Source organism: Thermobia domestica, chromosome 4 (assembly GCF_964235325.1).
Source record: "Thermobia domestica chromosome 4, izTheDome1.hap1.1, whole genome shotgun sequence".
Lineage (NCBI taxonomy): Eukaryota > Metazoa > Arthropoda > Insecta > Zygentoma > Lepismatidae > Thermobia > Thermobia domestica.
In genome coordinates this window covers 328,840,013-328,863,120 of record NC_137457.1, presented here as the reverse complement: position 1 = coordinate 328,863,120, position 23,108 = coordinate 328,840,013, and the positions used below count along the sequence as shown (strand labels likewise).

Genomic DNA, 23,108 nt, shown 5'->3' with positions numbered 1-23,108 from the left:
ACTGGGTTCTGTTCTCGGTGGAACCACATGGTTTGGATCCCACGTTAAGCTGTAGGTGTACGTGTCATATAGCCTCCTTGCTGAACGGGACGCTAAAATTTACATCAACCGATTGTAGTGAAGTATAGCCAACGCTCGAAATGTAGGTCTCTTCATAATATTAATACATTTTTAAGAAGTAGTATAAGGATTTCAGTCTGCGGTTTGCCTCATAACAAAACATGCCGCGATCTGCGATGTGATCGCAGAAAATTTGCCGCGCCTATGCAGCAGAAAAAATGCCAGGTAAAAAAAAGTATAAAAACATGCCTGCTATGTGTAGATGTCTAACAGATTTCCGAGACAAATACTCTGTTGCAGTAAAGCTAATGATGATTTGTTTGAGTATACCATTGTCTGAGGCTATATGTGAAAGCTGGGGTTCAATGGTTACTAATGTGATGGAGAAAAGGCCAGCAGCAATGGATGGACTTAGTGATGATATTGGAACGACAGACCAGGTTACATACATTGTCCTAAAGAAACAAGAAAATTCCTTAAAGCTGCTCTCATCACAAAATACGGTGTATCGTGTCATAAATATTTTAAATCTGCTTCTTTTAGCAAACGTCTTTGAAAAGATGTGACTTCACAGGTTGTAACTCAAACTAGGGATACCATACTTCATGTAACGCTATAATAAAAACATGATAGTATCATCATGATTTTTTATTTTGGAATTTCTGCAGAAAATCTTTGACTTAGAAAAGCTTATCGCAGAAAGTCAAAGAAAGTTCTGCCATCGGGGTGGTTTGATGCTGGCACACTTTTGTCAGCAGTGAACCGGTTTGACGCTGGTGCAATTTTGTCGGTCATGAGCCAAATGGAAACATTATTTGGTGTGTCGTGCTTGGTCACGTAAAGCCAAGCAAACTGGTATGAAATGAGAAAAAAATGTGAATTTTAGAAAAAATATGGCACGTACTTTTGGTATATTTAATCATATTGTGAAGATCTGCTCTTGATAAATACATATTTTAAACCAATTTTGAAACTAGGCGTGTACTGAGGAACAAGATTAAAGAAAGTAATTATAATAACTTTTAAGGCTATCATTTCAATTCAAGTTTTGGAGTATATTTTGGGAGGAGGGGTTTCTAATTTGTGTTTTACCCAAAACCACTGAGTATTTTTGGCCTGTATAAAATTCCAATAATAAAACTACTAAAAGTGTACGGATTATTTTCTAATTATTCAATCAATTTGTTTTTCGACAAAGTTTGCATATTTGATCTCTTGGAAGTTAATGTTATAGTTGTGAATATTATCGCACCCTACATTGGAAAGATTTAGGGATTTGTGCTGCTACCTGTTGGTAGTTATCGCTCCTTCAAAGTCACTTTAAATTTAAAGATTAATATAAAAAAAAGAAAGTGACTGTTTGTGACTTCGCACCTCTTCTTGAACCACCCGACCTATCTCGATCAAATTTTCAACATAGATGAGGTTCGGGTCTGGGAGTCGTTTTATCATTTCACTTTGACGGTGCAACTTAGGGAGGGGAAGGGAGGAGATATTTTAAAATAACCGAAAATGACCGATATTAGTGTCGAATCTATAGTTTTCGGAGTCGCTGAGATAAACAATGATACTTCCGATGCTGTTTAAGTCCAAATTCATCCCCGCAGCTTGGAGGAGGGGAAGATAAATAAAAATGATCGAAAATGACCGATATTAGTGTCGAATCTATAGTTTTCGGGGTTGCTGAGATGGAATGACACTTCCCAAGCCGTTTAAACCCAAACTCAGCTCACAATAGTAATATTTGATTTTTACCAAACACACGACATAAGGAGTTAAGTATTTAAAGTTTTTTTTATTGCAGCCCAGCGAAACGAGTAATCAACGCTAGTTTAACCTTTATTTTACGACTGTCAGTACACTGCCAGAATAGTAAATCCGTTCTTTCCCGCGTGGCACTGTACTGACACAGGCGAAATGTTTACTTTGACCCGCGAGCGCACACATTTTTTTTTTTTTAATTGATGTGCCTTATTGTATGAAGAGATAGTCCATAGTGAAAGGAACCAAAAACGTTGGTTCTCAACCGGTGTGCTCGCGGATCAAAGTAGACCTTTCGCCTGTGTCAGTACAGTGCCACGCGGAAAAGAACGGATTTACTATTCTGGCAGTGTACTGACAAGCCGTAAAATAAAGGTTAATAAATTTAAAAATAACAAATTGGTAGAGATTTTTTTTTTTTATAAAGCTCTCAGCATACCATTAGAAGAAACAAAGCGCTAGTTACGAGTGTATATGAAGTAGTCGTTTTTTTTAAATGACTGTGTTGCATTTTTTTTTTTTTTTTTTTTTTTTTTTTTTTTTTTTATGGGTTATGTGCTTAAGGATATGTTTTTAGAAGCCTTATTATCTGTTTGTGTTTGAATGATTAGGTATTTGATGAAGCTGTCCGTGCAGTGCTGCGACCAGAGCCTCAAAAGCGCCGTCAGCGGAAGTGCGCTCTAATGTAGAAGAAAAAGAGAGAATCGAGAGGGTAAACGCCATGACAATATCCGTTCATGAAATGTGTTATTTGTAAGACATGCATCACATGACAAGATATCAATCAAGATGGTTATATATAAATATATATAAAAGAGTATAGATTATAAATGTAATAAAAATAATTCTCTTCCCCTTGGGTCTTTTGAATATAAAGGGGGATTGTATATTGTACAATACAAGAAATTTACAGCCAAATTTTAATAAGGCTACCTCACAGGTATTACCAGTTTACTTTTTTTTTTTAATAAAAATAAAAAATGAATCAAAAAGTTACCTTTTCGACCCGTGAATCTAATTTATGTATATTTTTCTTTCGTGCATTCTTTACGAACGTGAATCTCTTGGGTGAAAATTTAAAGATATAGACTACAACCGTTGATCTACTGCAGCGATTAAATGTCAAGCGAAGAAATTGTTTAGTTTCATTGCGTTAGTCACTTTGCTTAGAATTAAATATAGCAGGCAGCATACTTTCATAATTCCTTACATGAATGATGTTTTCTTTCGTTCGAAATGAATTGTCCTTGAAAAAATCACGTGTAAAATATTGTATACTTTAAGTGGAAGTGATGTTATTCGCACGAAAGAATGGGAGTTGAAAACTCAGAAAGACAAATGAGTTGACACTATCTAATTTTGATTTATACAGGGTGGCCACAAAGTCCCGCTACCCTTGAAAATAAGTAACATAAACCACTAAACGTACGTAAATAATTACAGGGAAAGAACTGAATGACATGAACAACAATGCTTTCGAGAAGTTTCATTGAGATATTAAACATTAAGTGTCCAAAGGATTAGTCTGTCGACCGTTATTCTCATGACAAAGGATAATAACGCCGCCAGGTTCTGTGCGACATTTTGCGGATCATTGCAGGTGTAACTTAAGTGAAAGCTTGTTTCACAGCTTCTATCAGTTCGGCAGTGGTATCGTAACGGTTTTGTGCAACGATGCCCTTTATGAACCCCCATAGCGCATTATCACTGGTGGTGTGAGGTCTGGGCTTCGTGGTGGCCATGCAGATGGTGCGGACAGATCCGGACTACCACGTCCAATTCAACGCCCAGGAAAGACTTCGGTAAGATATTCGCGTACGGTGAGGGCATAATGGGCAGGTGCCGCATCATGTTCAAACCAACATGTCTCTTTGATTTTGTGCTCCTCCAAGAGAGGAACGTACCACTCCTGCAACATGTTCGAGTATTGCTGGTGATTCACACCAAACACGCGTCTATTCTCCACTTCTCCTCATATCGTCACGTGCGGGGGATTCTGTTCCAACTCTGTCCTTGAACCAAAAAACACATTGCGTGCACGAGAATTCGTGTAAATTGCACACTCATCATCAGTAATTGGAAGTATTAGTCATCTCAAACTATGGACAACCTTACATTAGCATTTATCAAGGGACAACGGGACTTTGTGGTCACCCTGTACATGGACTTCAGTGTTAGATCCTAATTCTGATCTGAATGTACAGTCACGACCAGAAGTGTTACCATTATAATTACTGATAGAACGTAAATCAACTTTACTCCCCTTCATGCATCTTATAATATCCATGCAATTAGTAGCTTCCATATATTTCGGGTAACTCTTTGGTTATCCTTCTTCTGAAGACAAAGCTTTTATGCAATTATATGAAGGAAAAAATGACATTAATAATGTAAGATTCTGATGTGTACCATCAGGTCGTAACTAAAGTTAGGGCGTCAGTCTACAATAAGTACACTTACTAAATGCATGAGTTTACACTCTTCATTGTTTTAGTAAGTGATTTCATTTACGATACTAAAGAGTGGTACACATCAGAATCTTATTTTATTAATATTTACCTGGTTACGTAATTCAACTAGAAGCTGAAGCAGCCTTGTCCTATTAAGAAGGATAACCAAGGAAGATACTAATTATTTGGCTGCTATAAGAAATACGAAGGTGATGAAAATATATTTGTTACTGCGTTGTGATTGAATTCTGAATGAATGAGTCAGATATAGAGGTTTTCTTCGTTGGAGAGAGAGAATTGTTTTCCGTTCCATCAAACCAAAGTGTTGTGCGGTTGTTAAGCTACGCAAAGACCAAAAGATTTTTATACTAGAGTTGTATGTGCAAGTGTCATCATCGTTTGGTTGTAGCAAATTTATTTTAATTTTCCATCTTATTTTGTACGAGCTGTTTGCTAAAAAAAGAGAGAACACTTAGGTAAAATTTAGGTAATCGAAATATCAGAAAAAAATTCAGTGTTATTTATTTCGAGTTCTATATATATATTTTATGTGGATATTTCGTCTCCTGATTGATCTATATGGGCAATAAATAAATAAATGAAGCAAATTCGAAGTAATGCAAATCCTTGTCATAATTGTTTTCCAAAGTGTATTGGACATTTCTGAGCGTAATATAAGTGATTTCTCCATTTCTTGAACCTGTAAATTAACTTTTCTGTATATCCCGTGACTTTCTACCGGATACAGTAACGTCGTGATGAGGAAGTGAAAAAATAAAAAAGGCATAATATCAAATGATGTTACTTCAAGGGAATTAATGTCAAAAAACTCATTTTAATTTCTAGTACTGTTTTCGAGAATTAGACACGAAAGTTCCTTAAGAGTCTTCATCCCGGGGAAATTAAAATACCGCTCATTTTACAGTAATTATGTGATATCTTCAAATAGATAAAATATAATTGAAATATGGAACAAGAGCGCTCTAAACAATATTATTTTGCGTGAGGTACCGTTATCACAAGTCACCTAGCGGCTTTCCGTTTTCAGCTGTTTAGAAACGCGAAAATAAATGCCGATTTTCAAAATCGCTCGAAATCGAAAGCAGATAAGGGAGTCGTGATAACGGTTTCTCATGTAAAATAGTATAGTCTAGGGCGCTCTTCTTCCACATTTCGATTATGTTTTATCTATTTGAAGATATCACATAATTACTGTAAAATTAGCGGTATTTTAATTTCGCCGGGATGAAGACTCTTAACTGATGAGAAAATCGAAGAATACGAGAACAGTTTTTTTTTTTAAGAACTGAATTTACCCACTAACAGTAAATAAAATTGCTACATAAATACATAATGTATAAAATGGTTTACTTGTCCATCCTGAATAAGTTGACGCATAATTATTAAGCATTAATATTGAAGTAACATTGGCATACATTGAAACGCTTTGGTAATTCAATATTACGACGCATTCTAAAGTAACTCCAATATTAATATAGGACAATTTTTTTTATAATTAATCTTTCGTTTCTGCATTTCTGTTTGCAGTTGAGATACCATTTGATTGGTTCACTTATATAATTTTTTTCTCCTTCTGACGGACTTGATTTTCCCAACAAGAAAAACTCATTAACTAGTACGTCCAAAGAGTTGATTCAAAACAAACTCTATTGAACATCATTGAATGTAATATATAAACGTGATAATATAAAATGGTGGCTGTAGTCTATATCTTAATTGCTGTACAAAGTAATCTCGTGTATTTGTAGAAGAATAAGGGTCATATTCTTTTTGTATGATATTAAGTTACAGAAGATAGTTGGTTATTAGAATAAAGTGCTCAATAAAGCAAATGAAATGTACAGGTAGCGTACTCGTGTCCAATTTACGATGTATTTGTCTTTGTAGTAGACATTTCTTAATGAGTGATTATTTTGTAAGAAGTATTAACATATTCTATTTCAAAGATGGTATGTAGATATTCGCCAGCAATGGATCTATTGGGAAAACTCCTATTGTCTTTCGATTCAAATCTTGAAAGAATAAGTTATAGGAATAATTTTAATCAGGACGAGGGTGTTTGCAGCCTTATATTTGTTTTTGGAAGGTTATTCACATACAAGTAAGCCGACGAAGATGTCACAGCAGATTTGACAGTATACAAAGTAGCGGAAATCAATATCATATTAATTTGGAAATGATAGCTGTTGTGATACAAAATAATTAGTTCTATATAATAAGAGTAAGCAAAGTTTTTTTAAAAAATGAAGTGCATGCAGCTTTTTTAAAGCCAATTTTTTGTGTTTTAGATTTCTTAGCTTATACTCAGTGACTTGAATCAGTAAATAAAAATAAATTTAAAATTCATTCATTGCTTATGATTCAAATTACGCAATCTTATATATGATAATGGAGGAAGTAACTAGTTTTATATCATACCAGTTCCTCTATAAGTGCGAATTTAATAATAATAATAATAATAATAATAATAATAATAATAATAATAATAATAATAATAATAATAATAATAATATATTGAGTGGGGAAAATGTACAACTGAACCGCAAGTTTAAACCCGAGTCCGTGGGTTACGTCCCCGATGCACAAACAAGTATCCTGTTCGGTTTACTTGCTGAATTTGACATCGAACGAGGCTAAGAGAGAATCCGAGAAAACCCGATGCACGTGGGTATTTGTCCACCATAAAGCCCGTTTGGCACGAACTGGAATCGAACCAGGGACTCGACAGACCGGAGGTTTGAGTGTTCTGCGACTGATTCATCGGAGAAAAATTTATAGTTGTGCTTGGAATTTTGATCGAGTAGCTGACAGATAAATCCGCAATAAACAGTATCTTAAAAACACCGTGTTTCTGTTTCTAGTAAAATATATGGTCGCCCATGTAACACCGGAAAATTTATAGTATTATTTTGTGAGTACTAAACAGCTGCTATCTGATTCCCCCCCCCTCTACTATGATTATTTTTTTATACAAAATACTGAGACATCTTCGTTATCAATGCAATTGTCTTAAAAGGCCCCATCACGGCGAAATTAAAATACTGTCAATTTTACAGAAATTATGTGATATCTTCAAATAGATAAAAGATAATCGAAAAGTGGAACAAGAGATCGCTACACAATATTATTTTACATGAGATACTGTTATCACGACTCACTTATCTGCTCTCGATTTCCAGCTATTTAGAAAATGGCATTTATTTTCGCGTTTCTAAATGGCTGCAAACGGAAAGCTACTAGGTGACTTGTGATAACGGTACCTCATACAAAATAATATTGTCTAGGGCGCTCTTATTCCACAGTTCGATTATCTTTTTATCTATTTGAAGATATCACATAATTACTGTAAAATTAGCGGTATTTTAATTTTGCAGTAATTAGGCCTCTTAAATAGACTTTTTTTTTCAAGTATGCAATACGTTGTACAGTGGGAAAGACTTGTCGAATTGTATAATCTTTCTAAAACGAAATGGACTGAAAGACCTATTCGTCCTCTTACTTACCATTTTTTCTGTTAATATTGAACAAACAGTGTTAATTTCTTTGTAGATATGTGTATATATAAATATATAAAATGAACAGATTTTCACATAACGATCTGTTGGACAGAAAAGGCAATATTCTTAGTTCTTCAGAACTTACGTTTTTCATGACTGCTGTTTTTTAGCTATCGTATTTATTTCACAAAGGATTTTTCCTTAACTGCTGCTAAAAGCAAATAATCGACTCAAATTTATTTTTTACAAATATATATATAGAGAAAGGATGATGATTATTTTTACTATTTTTATTGCATGTTTAATATATATATACCAAAGGAGATTATATTTAAGAAAAAAAAAGGTGCAGCAAATTTCTTCAAAGTAATGAATTGCGCAGCAACATGCATGAATTGGTACAAAGGAGGTGTAAGTCTGCGAGCAGCGTATTTTATTCTTTTATTAATTGTGCTTTGTCTCTGAATTTGTACCAATGCATCCCGATGTTAGTCTTTAGAGCAGAAGTTACCAAAGGAGAAACCATTCTGGTATTGTTGACCAGAGGAATTTATATATATATATATTTAAAAAATCTAGTCAGATTGTAATCACGTTCCTTATACAGCTAAGAACACCATGAATTCTAAATGCACTCCTCAAAACTTTTTATCTAATGGTTGGTAAAGAACACTATTGTTTTTATCTCAAAGAGAAAATAAGTGTAATATGTGTCTGACTTTTCGATATATTCCGTTTTTTTTTTTTTGTAAACTTTTTTTCAATCTTAAGGTTCTTTAATCATTTTAAGATTATCTTTGTGCTTGAGTTTTTTTGTAACATATACTTTTGTACGGACTAGTGTGTCATCAAATCATTGTTAAAGCATTTTTTATAACAAAAATTTTCTGCTTAGAAAAATATATTTGTGTTCATGAAACTTGTTTTTTTTTTCCTAAATTGTGCGATCCAAGAAATTCCCAGTGTAGTATTGTGAAATCTTAGTGCACGAAAATTGAAGGAATATTTCCTACTTGGCTAAAAACGCTTACAGGACGAGTTCATAGTAATGACTCAGTTTTTTTGTAGGCCCCAATCTACAGGGTTTGTCTGTAGTGAGACTGGCCGCCCGCGACGCTCCAGTCGCCAGCAGCGTGCTCCCAGGGCGGGGTATTTGTGGTGGGAGGTTTAAGCTAAGCAACGCACCGGGCGGCAGTCGTGTCCGAGCTCTGACGCAGTGAGGATCACACGTGGCAAAAGGCAAAAAAAAAAGCTGTTTTTAAGTTTTTACACGGCAGACGAACGGCAACGCAGGTTTCTACAAAGAAATTCTTGCGCGCCTGCACAGAGCCGTCAAACGGAAATGACCGGAGATTGCCAATCGCTGGAAGCTCCACCACGACAACGCTCCAGCCCACACCACCTTCGTTGTGACTGCCTGCCTGCCGCGGATAGGGGTTGTAACCTTGCCGCAGCCACCGTGCAGCCCCGATGTAATCCCACCAGACTTTTTTTTGTGTTTCCAAAGCGAAAGAGGAGCCTAAAAGGTCACCGTTTCGACGATATTCCCGCCATCCAACAGGCTGTCATAGTCTCTCTGAAAGAAGTTACGGTAGCTGACTTCCAGGAAGCCTTTGTAGCGTGAGAATCGCGTTGGCAGCGGTGTATCGACGTCCAAGGAAACTATTTTGAAGAATTTTAACGATGTGTACCGATCGAGTCAATAAATTCTTTTTACTCGACCCGGTCTCATTACTTTCCGAACAAACTCTGTAGAAAAGGTTAATAAGTGTACGTCAAAAGTTAAGTCTGTATAAAATTTCTGTCTCAAGATTTCAATCTAATGTTAAATTCAAAGCACGTCTAGAAAGTAAGTTTTTCTAGGCCGGAAAACGCAAAGATGATTAGTGATCTCGAAACCTTTATTGCCATAGCTAGAACATAAGATGGCACTACTTTTCTACATATTCACCACCGGAATTCAAACATTTGTCATACCGTGGGATCAACTTTCGTATTACGATGTCGTAAACGTCAACCACCTGGGAGAGAACAAGTATATAACAGCCATCTGCAATTGATCATCGCTATCAAAATGCTTACCAGACAGGAATTTCTTGAGGTGTAAAGAAAAATCACTTGAAGCAAGATTTGGGTTATACTGTGGATGGACATGTCCCAGTGGAACGGCTGCAGATCAATTGTCACATGGTAGGTTTGTGCGGGCGAGCATTATCGTTGATCAACACAACTCTGGCACTAAGCATCCCACACCACATCAGTTTTGATAGCGATGAACAGTTGCAGATGGCTGTCTTACACTATTTGCATTAGGATGCGGCTTACTTCTACAACATCGGAATACAAAATTCATCTCATGGTATGACAAGTGTAAGATTTTTGTCTGTATGGGGACTGAACGGTGACTGGAGAAAAGTGCATATCCCAGGTATCTCGATAACGGTTTCTGATTCCAGTAGAAGGGAGGAATCTCGGCAGGATAACGGCTGCCATCAAACTCAAATGCTGATTTAACATGTATCATTGGATTTGGGATGAGATAATGGAGTATTTCGACATGTACGCGGTACCTCTATGCGGAAAGCCGGTAGCCGTTGTACATGTAGAGGTAAGTAGGGCCGGGAATGACAGGCCCCCTCAAGCATGCCTGGGGCTTCCGGATTGTTTTGGAGTCCTAGGCTGTGATTATACCTTGGGATTTGGTAGGACATGTGAACTTATCCCAGGAATCTGAGTATCGGCAAGCATGGAGGACAGATGAGCTTGCCTAAACGTTCTTGCACCATGCCTGACTCGCTAGCAGAACCGCTTCCACCAGCTGTTAACTGGAAGGCATTCAGGACTTTGATGTGGCTGTGTAGTGGGCGTATCCCACTCCCCAAGAGAATAGGGGTTACATCGCTAACGCGAGTCAAGGTTAAGGGTCACACTTTGAGTGCACTACGTGCACATGGATATACATCCAAGATTGAGGAACCAGATGCCGAATACATCTAGCGAAGCTGATCCAGAACTTAGGCCGAACGGCCGCAGCACATTTGCCCAGCGTAATAAATGTGGGAAGTAGACCACTAGATCGTAACGTCACGTGTGTGATATGTGGCAATAAATGTTTCAAGTCGTCTTTCTTTGCCATCCTAGGCAAACTACTTTCTGAACGTGCTTCGTAAAATGCAGTGGAAGTTTAGTAGTGTTGACCTTGACTCTAAAAGAAGACATTAGAATGCTGTTCTATCCTGCGTAAATTTGAGAATTTTGTATCGTTACTCCCAATATACCATCCCTTTTCCTTCTCTAAGTACAGGAATGCAAACTGGTCAGTAAAAGTCAGTGTTTTTGATGAAGTCAGTATTTTAGGCTCTGGAAGTTAAACAAAAATTTTCAAATTTTGATCCATTTACGCCCACTGTCTCCTACAGGTGGCACTATTTTAAAGGCGTCTTCTTCCTTGTATAATACGTCGACTTCGAAACTTTTTGGTGTGGTGATGCAATATACAAAGGTAAGTAGCTGGTGCTACTGTATTCACTAGGACCCTCTGGTGGACAATTGGTGAAGAGGAAGACTGCTTTAAATTAGTGTCACCTGTAGATGATACTGGGCATTGACGGGTTAAAAGTAATTTAAATGTTTTTGTGTATGCCCCCAATGATGAAGGAAGCAAATCAACGGTTGAGAGAAACCATTAAGAACAAGGATCTTGTTGGAGCCGATGTAGCACAAGTACACAAAAGAGGAAGAAACAAGCTGATGAAAAGATACAAAAGGCTGATAAAATTCAGAAAAGCGTACAAAAACGAAAGTCTTCATTAATTACTACCTTTTTCAAGAAAAAAAATCCAAAAAGTAGTGAACATCATCATAAGGTTCTTAAGTTTATATGAGTAAAAGGAGGCAAGGGGGAGACGGCCTGAGCAGCTGTAATTATTTTTTCATCTTACGAAAATGAGTTTACTGGGATTCAGTTTTCTATGTACTTGGTTTCGCTTAGACAGTTTTACAAAGACGATCTTGGTATTTTTCATTGCTTGAATTTAGAGAGATATTATATCATATATGGCAAGATTTGTTAAACATATGCTTATAGCTGTTCAATGCAGAGTAGGGTGACCAATTTAATATACAGGGTGGCCCAAAAGTAGGTATACAGTCCCGTACTGATAACTCATTGCTTTTTATATAATTCTTATTGTTATCCATCAGTTAGACTTAGTTTCATTATTATTTGTTCTTAATGTCTTTTTACTTATATATTAAGCTCGGAACAGCCGAAGCAAATAAACCTATAAGCTAGATTGTTAGGCTTGATGAATGCAGGGGTGTATACCTACTTTTGGGCCACTATATATATGGTTAGTGTTTTTCAATATTTGGTCAGTATTTTCAGATTTAGAGTCAGTAATTTTGACCTCAAAAGTAGTTTGCATCCCTGTAAGTACCGTTCCATTATTTCTTTCCTGTTTAACGTAATTAAAATCAAAATTACGAATGGAATTTTGGACCAATATATGACCGCATATGACTATTCACACAGAATATCACCGATATACTCATTAGTGGTTTGTAACAATTTAATTTTCATAATTGACTAAATTCTTCATTAGTATATCAAAACTGAAAACAGTACCTAGTTTTCGATATTTATATTCGTGATTTTTTTTTTTGAATAATCAAATGGATGGAAAGGAATGCTGTTTACCACGGCACACAATCAACTTAAGCTTACAATCACAAATTCTAATCTAGTTTCTCGGTTACTTCATTTCGCTCTATTTTACTATCATCTTCATGGTTATTTGGTTTGTACGCACCTTTGGAATTTGGGATTCCCAGTGAGAAAAGCTCATGAGGTTCCACGTCAAGCTTTAGCTCCATAACATACAGGAGATAGACAAAAAAAATCTAAAAACACTTCATACAGGACATGTAAGTTTGGCCCTCCACTGTACAACACGTGTTGCGGTTGCCGATCGTTTGTTGTTTTCAATGTGTCCTGTGGATCTTCCTCTTCCCTCAGCAGTAACCAGTTCACCTGTGGTGTGAAAGTGGTGCGGTATAATGGGCAACCTGAAGACTTACAAAAGAGGTATGATCGTTGGTGCTCGTCTATTTGGAGCTTCAGTGCCGAACGTTGTGGGGGTATCGAAAGGCACTGTGTCCAATGTCACGAGGGCATACACAATTCATGGGCAAACGACGTCTGCAAAGCACAACAGTGGTCGAAAGACAATCCTGTCAGATAGGAACCGGAGGGCATTAAAACGGATTGTAGCAGCTAAAAAGAAGACCACTGCAATGAAAATTACATCTGAACTGAATTCCGGCCTACAGAACCTGGTTTCATCGAAAACTGTGCGACAGGAACTTCATAAAATGAAAATTCATGGCAGGGCCGCTACTGCCAAACCCCTGGTCACAGCAGTAAGTGCGAAGAGGCGTATCCAGTGGTGCAAGGACCACAAGGCGTGTACTCATGAGCAGTGGAAACACGTAATGTGGTCCGATAAATCGACCACCTTGTTTCCAACAACCGGTCGTGTTTACGTATGGAGAACACCGTCGCAGGCCTATGATACAGACTGTCTGCTTCCAACTGTAAAGTATGGGGGTGGTCCTGTTACAGTATGGGCAGTGATATGATTTTCTGCAGGTCCCATCATAGCCCTGCATGGAATGATGAATGCTAAGGCGTATGAGGCCATTTTGGGGGATCAGGTTCTACTCTTGGCCCAAATATTGTTCCCTGATGGTGATGGCATCTACCAAGATGATTTGGTACCCTGTCACGCTGCAAAAACGATGAAATCATGGTTTGAGGAGCATGACCAGGAGCTATCACATCTCCCCTGGGTCCCACAATCATCAGATCTGAACATCATTGAGCCATTGTGGTCTGAGTTAGAAAGGTATGTTTGGTCTCATTACCCTCCGCCAGCATCCCTTAAGGAACTGGAGCATGTTTTGGAAAAACATTGGTACAAAATTCCACACACTATGATTCAGGAGCTGTATACGTCCATTCCACTTCGGATCCAAGCTGTTTTGGACGCAAAAGGAGGACCCACACCATACTAGGTATGATTTTCACACTTTTGCAAACGTTTTAGATTTTTTTTCCAACTGCTGTATAATCTCGGTGCTGAAAGGAACGTAAAACTCACAAATCAAATAACCAGATCCAGTCTATCTCATCTATTCTACAGAAGGCTGTTTCATCGTTATAGTAGCAATTTGCAGTCGCCACCAGAGGCGCTAGTTTCGCGTCAACAACGTGACGTACGGAGTAGCCAGACACTTGTGTACAAGCCGTACAGAGGAGAGACGTGTGTGAGCTGAATGCCGCCGAAAATCGACCCTTTTTGGGAGGGCTACATCGTAGCACTTTCTGATATAGACTACAGCTATAGCCGAATAAGAACACAGTGCAAGAAGAAAGGTTTCACATTGTCTGATAAGGGAATTAATGCAGCCATCCATCGCAATGCAAACCCAGAGCAAACCATTGCCATGCGTCGTCAAAAGGGGCAAAAGAAGCAACCGGCTCCACAACGCAGTCAAGACGTCATTGCCAAGGCCCGCCGGTTTGAGACCCAGGAGAATCCACCTACCCAAAATGACATAGCGAGGCGTGTTGGACGGTCAACTGCAACTGTACACCGAATCATACGCGACAGTTTGGGACTCAGAAGTGCACACAAGCGGCGTGTCTATGTTCTGAAGCCAACGCACATCGCAGAACGGCGGGTGGCATGCAAAAGGCTATATGAAGGTTACCTGGCAGGTAACAAATGGCGTTATGTGATCACCTTAGATGAAGCATGGTTCTATTTGACAGGATCCCAGCAGATGCGTGCAATTTACTACCGCCGCAGTGATGGAACCGATCATGCAAAGTGGGTTCGCTCCTGCAAGGAGAGTTTCCAAAAGGATTTATGGTAGTGACAAGTTTCTATGCAAAAGGAAAACTTCCGATACACCGGGTGTCATCAAATGTCAAGGTGAATGCAGCGTATTATATCGAGCATGTACTAGAACCCATCTATCGCCAACATGCCCTGGCTTTGTATGCCAATGACACTGACAGTGTGTTCATCCACCAGGTCAAGGCCAGCAGCGATACTGCCAAACGAACGGTGGCCTACATGACACGTATGGAACAGGAGACAGGTGTAAAGGCTATCCCATTTCGAGACATCCCCGTCAAGTCACCAGATGCATCCCCTATGGACCTCTGTGCTTTCGGCCTCCTCAGACGGAACATCAATAAGCGTCGTCCGACCACACTTGGTGGCCTTTGGAAAGTGTGCAAGGAGGAGTGGGCGAAATTGGATCAGGCAGTGCTCAATAGAGGTCTCCTTCAGTGGAAACTACGATGTCGTGTAATCGTTCACCAACGGGGCTCACATCGAACATGATCGCTGGTGGAAACGGGGTTTTACGCCCTACGGCACGTGTCTGTAAGGCTGAAACAGCCTTCTGTATTTTGGAGAGTAAGACAGATCCAAAACAGTATTAAAACATCTCGTAATTCCAGTTTTTAACGTCTTTGAAATCGGATATTAGGGAAGTTAGACTAGTGATCACAACAAAATATGTTGAATACAATCTGATGTTCGATCATCTGCTGACGTGTCCACTACACGACTACCAGAACTACTTCCTCCTATCTTGGGACAGAAGAGATTGAGCAGCTTGTCTACCAAAATAATAAAACAAAAAAGTCTTGTCTTTTTTTAACCTTTGTTTTTTAATCAACCTCTGCTTAGAAAAATTGGAAATTAGCCATTAAGATTCATATCTATCTATATAATATGACGGTCTTGGGCGGACATAATGATAAGCGCAACTTCCGGTCAAATTGAGTTACTAGTTAGAATGGGTTGTGATCGAACTACAGAAGAGCATGTATGTAGTTTAATTTTGGAAATGTACCTGCAGATCTTAGGAAAATCTTGTTTGGTATGCATCATTGCATTGCATTGCATGGGAATGCTCAACTTCTTCCCCAGCTTACTCGAAAGTTAGAAAATGTGACATAACATTATGTTTGCCAAAGCTGCACGTATATATATATATATATATATATATATATATATATATATATATATATATATATATATATATTTGGTCTAGGAATTAATTCGTGCGGTTGGTACGCACACATTGAAGCTGTAGTACAAACACAAAATACATAAATACCTTAAGAAAAATATTGTCCATCGTTAGCCACCACTTTCGCCCATCTGTCAGGGAATGTACGGATTCCGTGGCGAAAGAAGTCCTCATCCTTGGAAGCGATCCAGTCAGAGACCCATGTTTCGATATCTTCTGAAGAAGTAAACCGCTGTCCAATCAAATCGTTGTTCATGCAATCGAACTAGTAGTAGTCCGAAGGAGCAACGTCTGGTGAATATGGCGGATGGGGTAAAACTTCCCATCCGACATTTTCTAAATAGGTTTTGACCGGTTTTGCGACATGTGGGCGAGCGTTATCATGTTGAACAATAAGTTTATCATGTCTGTTCTCCCATTCTGGTCGTGTTCTGGCCAGAGCTTGCTTCAAACGCATTAATTGTCGTCGATAACATTCTCCATTCATAGTTTCACCCGGTTGCAGCAGCTCATAGTACACCACACCTTTCATATCCCACCATATGCACAGCATAACCTTTGCACAGTGAATATCTCGTTTTGGTTGTGATGGACCTGGTTCACCTGGTTTTACCCAGGCCTTTTTTCGTTTAGGGTTCTCGTAATGGATCCACTTCTCATCACCCGTAATAATTCGATGCAGAAACCCCTTTCTGCTCTGTCGTTGAAGCAGCAATTCGCAAATGGTTTTTCGTCTTTCAACGTCTCTGTCTTTCAATTCATGTGGAACCCAATGTGACATCTTTTGAATCATTCCCATGGCTTTCAAGCGTTTGGAGACTGTTGTTTGATCAACGCCTAATGCTGCTGCAAGTTGTTCCTGCGTTTGACACGAATCCTGCTCGAGCAATGCTGTCAATTCTTCGTCTTGAAATTTTTTTGGCTGTCCAGCTCGCTCTTGGTCTGTCAAGCCGAAATCACCACTTCTAAACCGTACAAACCACTTCTGACACGTTCGCTCAGCTAGAGCATGGTCACCATACACTTCCACCAAAATACGATGACTTTCAGTCGCACTTTTCTGCATGTTAAAGTAATGCAGCAGGACACCCCGCAAAAACACTTTATCAGGCACAAATTGCGCCATGTTCACTTAACTACAAACTGGTGTTGTTGACGCTTTAATCCACTGCCCTATACTACGAACGATACGCGATGACAGGGGTTTGCAACACATGTGTGGATACACGGAACTGTGGGACGCTCCGTTCGTTGCGCCATCTCTTGTCCACCCGCACGAATTAATTCCTAGACCAAATATATATATATATATATATATATATATATATATATATATATATATATATATATATATATACATATATATATATATAGGGATGTAATGGAGGGTATACTCGGCTATACGGCGTATACCTACCTCTAATTTTTGGAAGCTATCGTATAGGCACCTAAAATTTAGGAAGTACGCGAGTATACGCTACGTTCGACCATAGTACATTCACTTCATTGGAACAAATAACAACTGGTTTTCATGTACTGTATTTCAAAATAAAAAAAATCCACTTAACAGCCGGTCTTCAGACTGTTGCCGCGAATGATGTCTAAATTCTTTTAAAATTTTTACGTTTCCAGGGGGTGAGAATCGACCGAGAATCCCTTCCATAATGGAAAACAGCACTCAATCCGCAGTGTATTTTCCTCAAGGTGTCACGCGCGCTGTTCCTACCTTCTGAAAGCTGACCTCTGCTATTATAATAAAATACAACCAAGCTGTTTCCAAATGCCTTTCTTGGAAACTTTACCAAGGAGAAGGCACACTTTGGTAAGTGAACTTAAGGGCCATTTTTTGCGAGGTGGTAGTGCACCTTTAAAGGGTTAATATTACAAACTGAGAGAGCGCAATGGGCAAAAATGACGGAGAAAAAACTTCTTAAATTTTTCTACTCGACGCATATATCGTACGACGCGCAAACTTATCAAGTGATGGCGTGGCAGAGGGAGAAGAATCAGGGACTCAAGTGCAAAGGGTTCCAGGTTCGATTCTCGTTCGAGTCAAACCTTTTTTTCTTGTTTTTTGCTTCAAACAATAAAGTAGGCATTTGTAACTACAACTAAAATATTAATTCACCATATGTTTACAATGAATAAAACAATAGAAATTTTCAATCACTTGTAACTTCTTTTGATGTTCCATGTTAACTAAGAACAAAATTTAATCTCTTTCGTAAATATTATTGTTACTGCAGTCGTGTAAAAAATGTTCTTGAAGCTTCGTGTCTACATCTGTTGACAGTGTGAGAATTACAAGGGGAATGAGGGGAAATCTGCTTTGGTTATAGCAACATCCAGTATTAGCAAAGGAGATTTCCCCCCTCAACTCCTTTGTAAATCGCACACTGTCAACAGATGTAGACACGAAGCGTCAAGAACATTTATTACACAACGACTGTCGTCAAAGGCGCCGATCATGGGGGCCGGGGGGCCCGTCCCCCCAAGCTCATGTGGGCTCCATGCATTTTTATGAATATGTATTTTCATATGTATTTTTTATTGTTACATATATTCTTGTATGTATTTTTTTATGAACGGCCGCCCCAAATTTACAGAGAAATCGGTGCCGTTGACTGTCGTAACCATAATACAACTCGTGATATCAGTATATTTACGGAATAGATTAAATTTTCTTGCTAGTTAACATGGAACATTGAAAGATTTTACAAGTGACTTTAAAATTTCTATTGTTTTATTCATTATAAACATATGGTGAATTTATATTTTATTTATAGTTACAAATGGTTACTTTATTAGTTGAAGCAAAAAACAAAACAACGGTTAACTCGAACGGGAATCGAACCCGGGACCCTTTGCATATGAGGCACACTTTACTCACTTTGCCACGCCGTCACTTGATAAACTTGCACGTCGAACAGTATATGTCGCGAGTAGAAAACTTTTGAAGACAGGGTTTTCTCCCTTATTTTTGCCCATTGTGCTCTCCCAGTTTGTAATATTAACTCTTTAAATGTGTACTACCTCCTCGCAAAAATGGCCCCGAAGTTCACTTACCAAAGTCTGCCTTCTCCTGGTATGATCATTGAGAGATAGAGTCGAGTGGTGAGGAGTAGAGCCTACATTCATATTTCATGTGGTGACATTGAAGTTGTCCTGTTTCGACACAGTAATGACCACAGTTTCTACACCCTCTTTGATCCAAATCCAAAGTCTGCTGATTAGATACAATTTTATCGAGGCAATATGGGATCGAACTAGTTCCTTTCTAATCGCGGAAGATGGTTCCGAAAAATTTTGGTCTTTAATTTAATTCAAGGGTTAAGAGGAAAGTAAGGAATGTATTTGCACCGAGGAATCGTTGACCTCCAGAAAAATAACAAAACAAGTAAACCTATCGTTATTTCGTTTTCGTTCAGATAAAGAATATTTGAAAAAAAATTCTTAACAGGAGGGGATAGAAAATGAAAGTCGGGAAAGACTTGTAGCGCATGAGAATGTCACAGCAATTTTTTATCATTTCAGTACAGCCATCACTTCGAAAATATTTGCTTAGCAGTGTTTAAATTTCTTTGTCTCTTGATGAATTAAGAGTTGTTTTGCAATTTGCAAGATGTCCAAGGTGTTAGAAAATTGGTTAAAAAGGAAAGGAGACAATAGTTGTGTAAATTCTATTGACGAAAACGTAGAAGCAAAGACATCGAGAACTAGCGAAGAAAAATCCAAAGATGTAAATTTGCCGGCTACTACTTTAGAGAAAGACATAAGTATATTTATTTCTTTATTTCACATTATAAAGATTGTTATGGCATCTTCCGGTTGATGACGAAGATGCAGGGACAACGTCCTTCGTTAAAAATTGGAAAGGAGACTACTTGGGGCCTATAAGTTAGGTACCATTCCGACATTTGCCTAGTGCGAATGAAGAAAACCCTCTCTTAAGATAGCTGATCTGCATAGGCTTTTTACACATTCTTGACCGTTGACAGATTAAGTTAATACTGGAATTGTACACCAGCCTATAAGTCCATACAATATCCTTTTCAAATACTTTTTTCTGACAGTGTGCTCAATGTATGAAGCAGTGATAAAACACCTTTCAATATCCTTTCAATATCACGGAAATTATAATTTACCTAGAAAAGTGTGCGGGTTTTCTTACTTGCCTTCTGCTTTTAAGAAAATATAAATAAAAATGCAAATTTAAATTAAAAATGTGGTAAAGATACCATTTTTTTTCTTTTTAGTTTACAACTTTTATTTCTTTTAGGAAAGAGTTTAAGGGGGAGAACGTTATTTTTGGCTTCATCTTTGTCTATTTTACCTTTTCTCTCCAGGATGTGTATTTATTTTATTTTATTTCATTTGTTTAACAATCACCAGATATAGCTCAGGGGCGATTTTATACTGGAAAAGATTTGGGAAGGTATTGGCCAGGGCCTGTCTAGTAGCTACCATTCCGGCATTTGCCTGGTAGGGCTGGGGAAAATCCTGGAAAAAACCCAGTCAGAATGGTCGGCAGCGGGAATCGAACCCACGACCTCCTGAATGCGAAGCCAGCAGTCTACCACTTGAGCTACTTCGCTCGGTAAGACTATTGTTTGTGATTTTTTTTTCCTTTTGAATCGCTCCTGACGGTAAACCTAAGCCTCGAAACATTTTGAATGAAGCATTTCCCGAAATGTACAAGTAGTTGTCTCTGAAATTCACCATACTACTTCTTCCAACACTATTAATGTTTCCCCTATTAATGCTCAAAGTTCAATTTTCTGCAATTTTCCGCGCTTATAACTTAGAAAGAACACCGCTTTCGACTTCGGTGTAATAAATTTTGCTTGTTTTCGTGTCTACTTTCAACATCCAAGTGCTATAATAGGAATATACAGGCCAGTATTTAGGTAAGTGCTATTTTATGCTCGAGCACAGGGCGACAGAATTTAGGGGGCGGCAAAATTTTGGAATTTTGTTTAAGATTCACAATAAAGTAATATTTAAAACTAGCAGCACGCAGTCCCACGCAAACGCGAGAAAATATGTTAATGTGTTTAATTCGCTCTAATTACAGTAGTTACTAATTAGCTAGCTTATCTGATTATTTTTAAATGTCATCCTCTCGAACTCCCACCCCAAGGGTGAGGATGAACTTGAACATCATGAAAACTGATACCGTGAAACTATGCGACCTCGAAAACTATGAATTCAACACTATCTGTCGTTTTCGATTACTTTTAAAATATCCACTCCCTGGAAAGTGAAGTATGACCTTGAAGTTGAATTGGATTAAAACTGTCACTATTCATCTGAGCGACCCCAGAAACTATGAATTCAACTCTAATATTGCTCTACTAGGGATTTGGACAGTGAAGCGAACAAGATATCAAGTGCATTTTGCACCTCTACTAGGGATTTGAACTGGTGTCCTCTAAGGTGAGTGTTCAAGGAATGGAACAGGTGATAATCGGACAGTGCAATGTCCGAAGAGTATGGTGGATACAATAGTGTTTCCCATCCAAGGCGTGGAATGGTGTCTCGGGTAATCCTAGTCTCGTAGGGCTTAGAGTTGTCCTGTAAGAGGAGGACCCCTTTGCGATCTATAAGTGCTGGCTCTAGAGCTTTGAGTTTTTCGTGAACACGGCTCAACTGCTGACAATACACAGTTTCATTGATGCTGTGATCAGCTGGTAGCAGTTTCCGATGCACAATGCCGCGAGCAGTCCACCAATCACACAGGAGGACCTTCTTCTGGTGCAGTGCTGGTTTAGGTTGTTTTGGCACCGGTTCATGGGATGCTAAACAACGATGACGGCGCCGTGGAGCTTCATACAGGACCCACTTCTCATCACATGTCAGCACCCTGTCGAGAAATAGCTCCTTCCTCAGACGAGGCAGCAAAGAAATACAGGTGCCTGCTCGAGTTGCCTTCTGGCCCGGAATCAAATCATGTAGGATCCATCAACCCAACTTGTAGTGCTTCCCAAGTTGATGGAGGTGTTGCCGAATGGTTTTTCCACTTACACTAAATTGTAGTTCCAGTTCCTCATAGGTCTGGCCACTGTTCACCTCAATTGCTGCCTCAAGATCTTCATTTTGTACACATGTTGTTCTTCCGGCACGTGGCGCGTCTTCGATTGTTTCATCACCGTCGTTAAACTTGTTAAACTACCGCTGCACTCTCCGCGTAGTTACGACACCCTCGCAAAAGGCCTGGTACATCTTCCGCCCCGCTGCAGCGGCGTTTAACCCCAGTTTGAACTTTTGAACTCGTACAGCATACACGCCCTTATGACGCTCTATGGAAGTCCCATATTCACTCTCTCCTTACGCAAGTTCATGGTGTAACTGATGTAACTGAACTGCCACAACTAGGTAGTATGTTGTATATACCGACACCAACAACTGACCTTCGCCTTATCTCCATTCACGTTCAACTCACGGTGTGAGGACCAATTGAACACAGATCTCCACAAAAAGTAGTATAACTTTCTTGGTTATCTTTATATATTCACACACACACTCATATATATATATATATATATATATATATATATATATATATATATATATATATATATATATATATATATATATATATATATATATATATATATAGGGTGAATGTGCCAATAGTCGTCACTTTTTGATTGCAACTTTGCCTTTTACTTCATAACTTTTAACAGATACAGGTGAATGCTTAAATTGTACATAGGTTCTAATATTTGTTGCTTATTGTGTGATACAGGATCATTACCTTTGATATAAAACACATAGAACGAAGTTTACAATTAAAACAATCCAAACATGCGAAAAATGCCTATAGTCGTCACAAAAATTCTCAAAGTCGTCACCTTAAACTTCCAGTGTTCGTCACTCTTACAAATTCTTATAGTTCAAGCTTATGCAAGTATTAACGCTTAAGATGAGTGGCTAGCATGTAAAAGATGGTCAATATCATCATCACTATCACGCACATCGAAACAATTTTCCCACATGAATTCCACATCTGAATCAGAATCATCCACACCTGGGAAAAATTCTTTGTGTGATTTGCTAATACAATTAGCGTGAAAGATTTTGTTGCATTTGATACATGTAGGGTTATCAGTAAGTATTACTAACTCATTACACTTGGCACATAACTGAGATTCATTGCGTGGCTTTGTAATTGTTGTTCTCTTTCTTGTTTCAGCTTCGAGTCTTT

The 23,108-nt window shown here is 38.4% G+C and overlaps 1 protein-coding gene across 1 annotated transcript in view; it reads left to right on the top strand.

Moving 5' to 3' along the window:
* Nucleotides 1–8,708, top strand: part of Mtl (Rac family small GTPase Mtl) — a 30,593-nt gene extending 21,885 nt beyond the window's left edge. Inside the window, exon 6 of the mRNA XM_081756864.1 lies at nt 2,433–8,708. Coding sequence (XP_081612990.1) covers nt 2,433–2,510 — 78 coding nt within the window. The 3' untranslated portion in view covers nt 2,511–8,708. The remainder of the gene's footprint in view (nt 1–2,432) is intronic.
* Nucleotides 8,709–23,108: the final 14,400 nt, after the last annotated feature.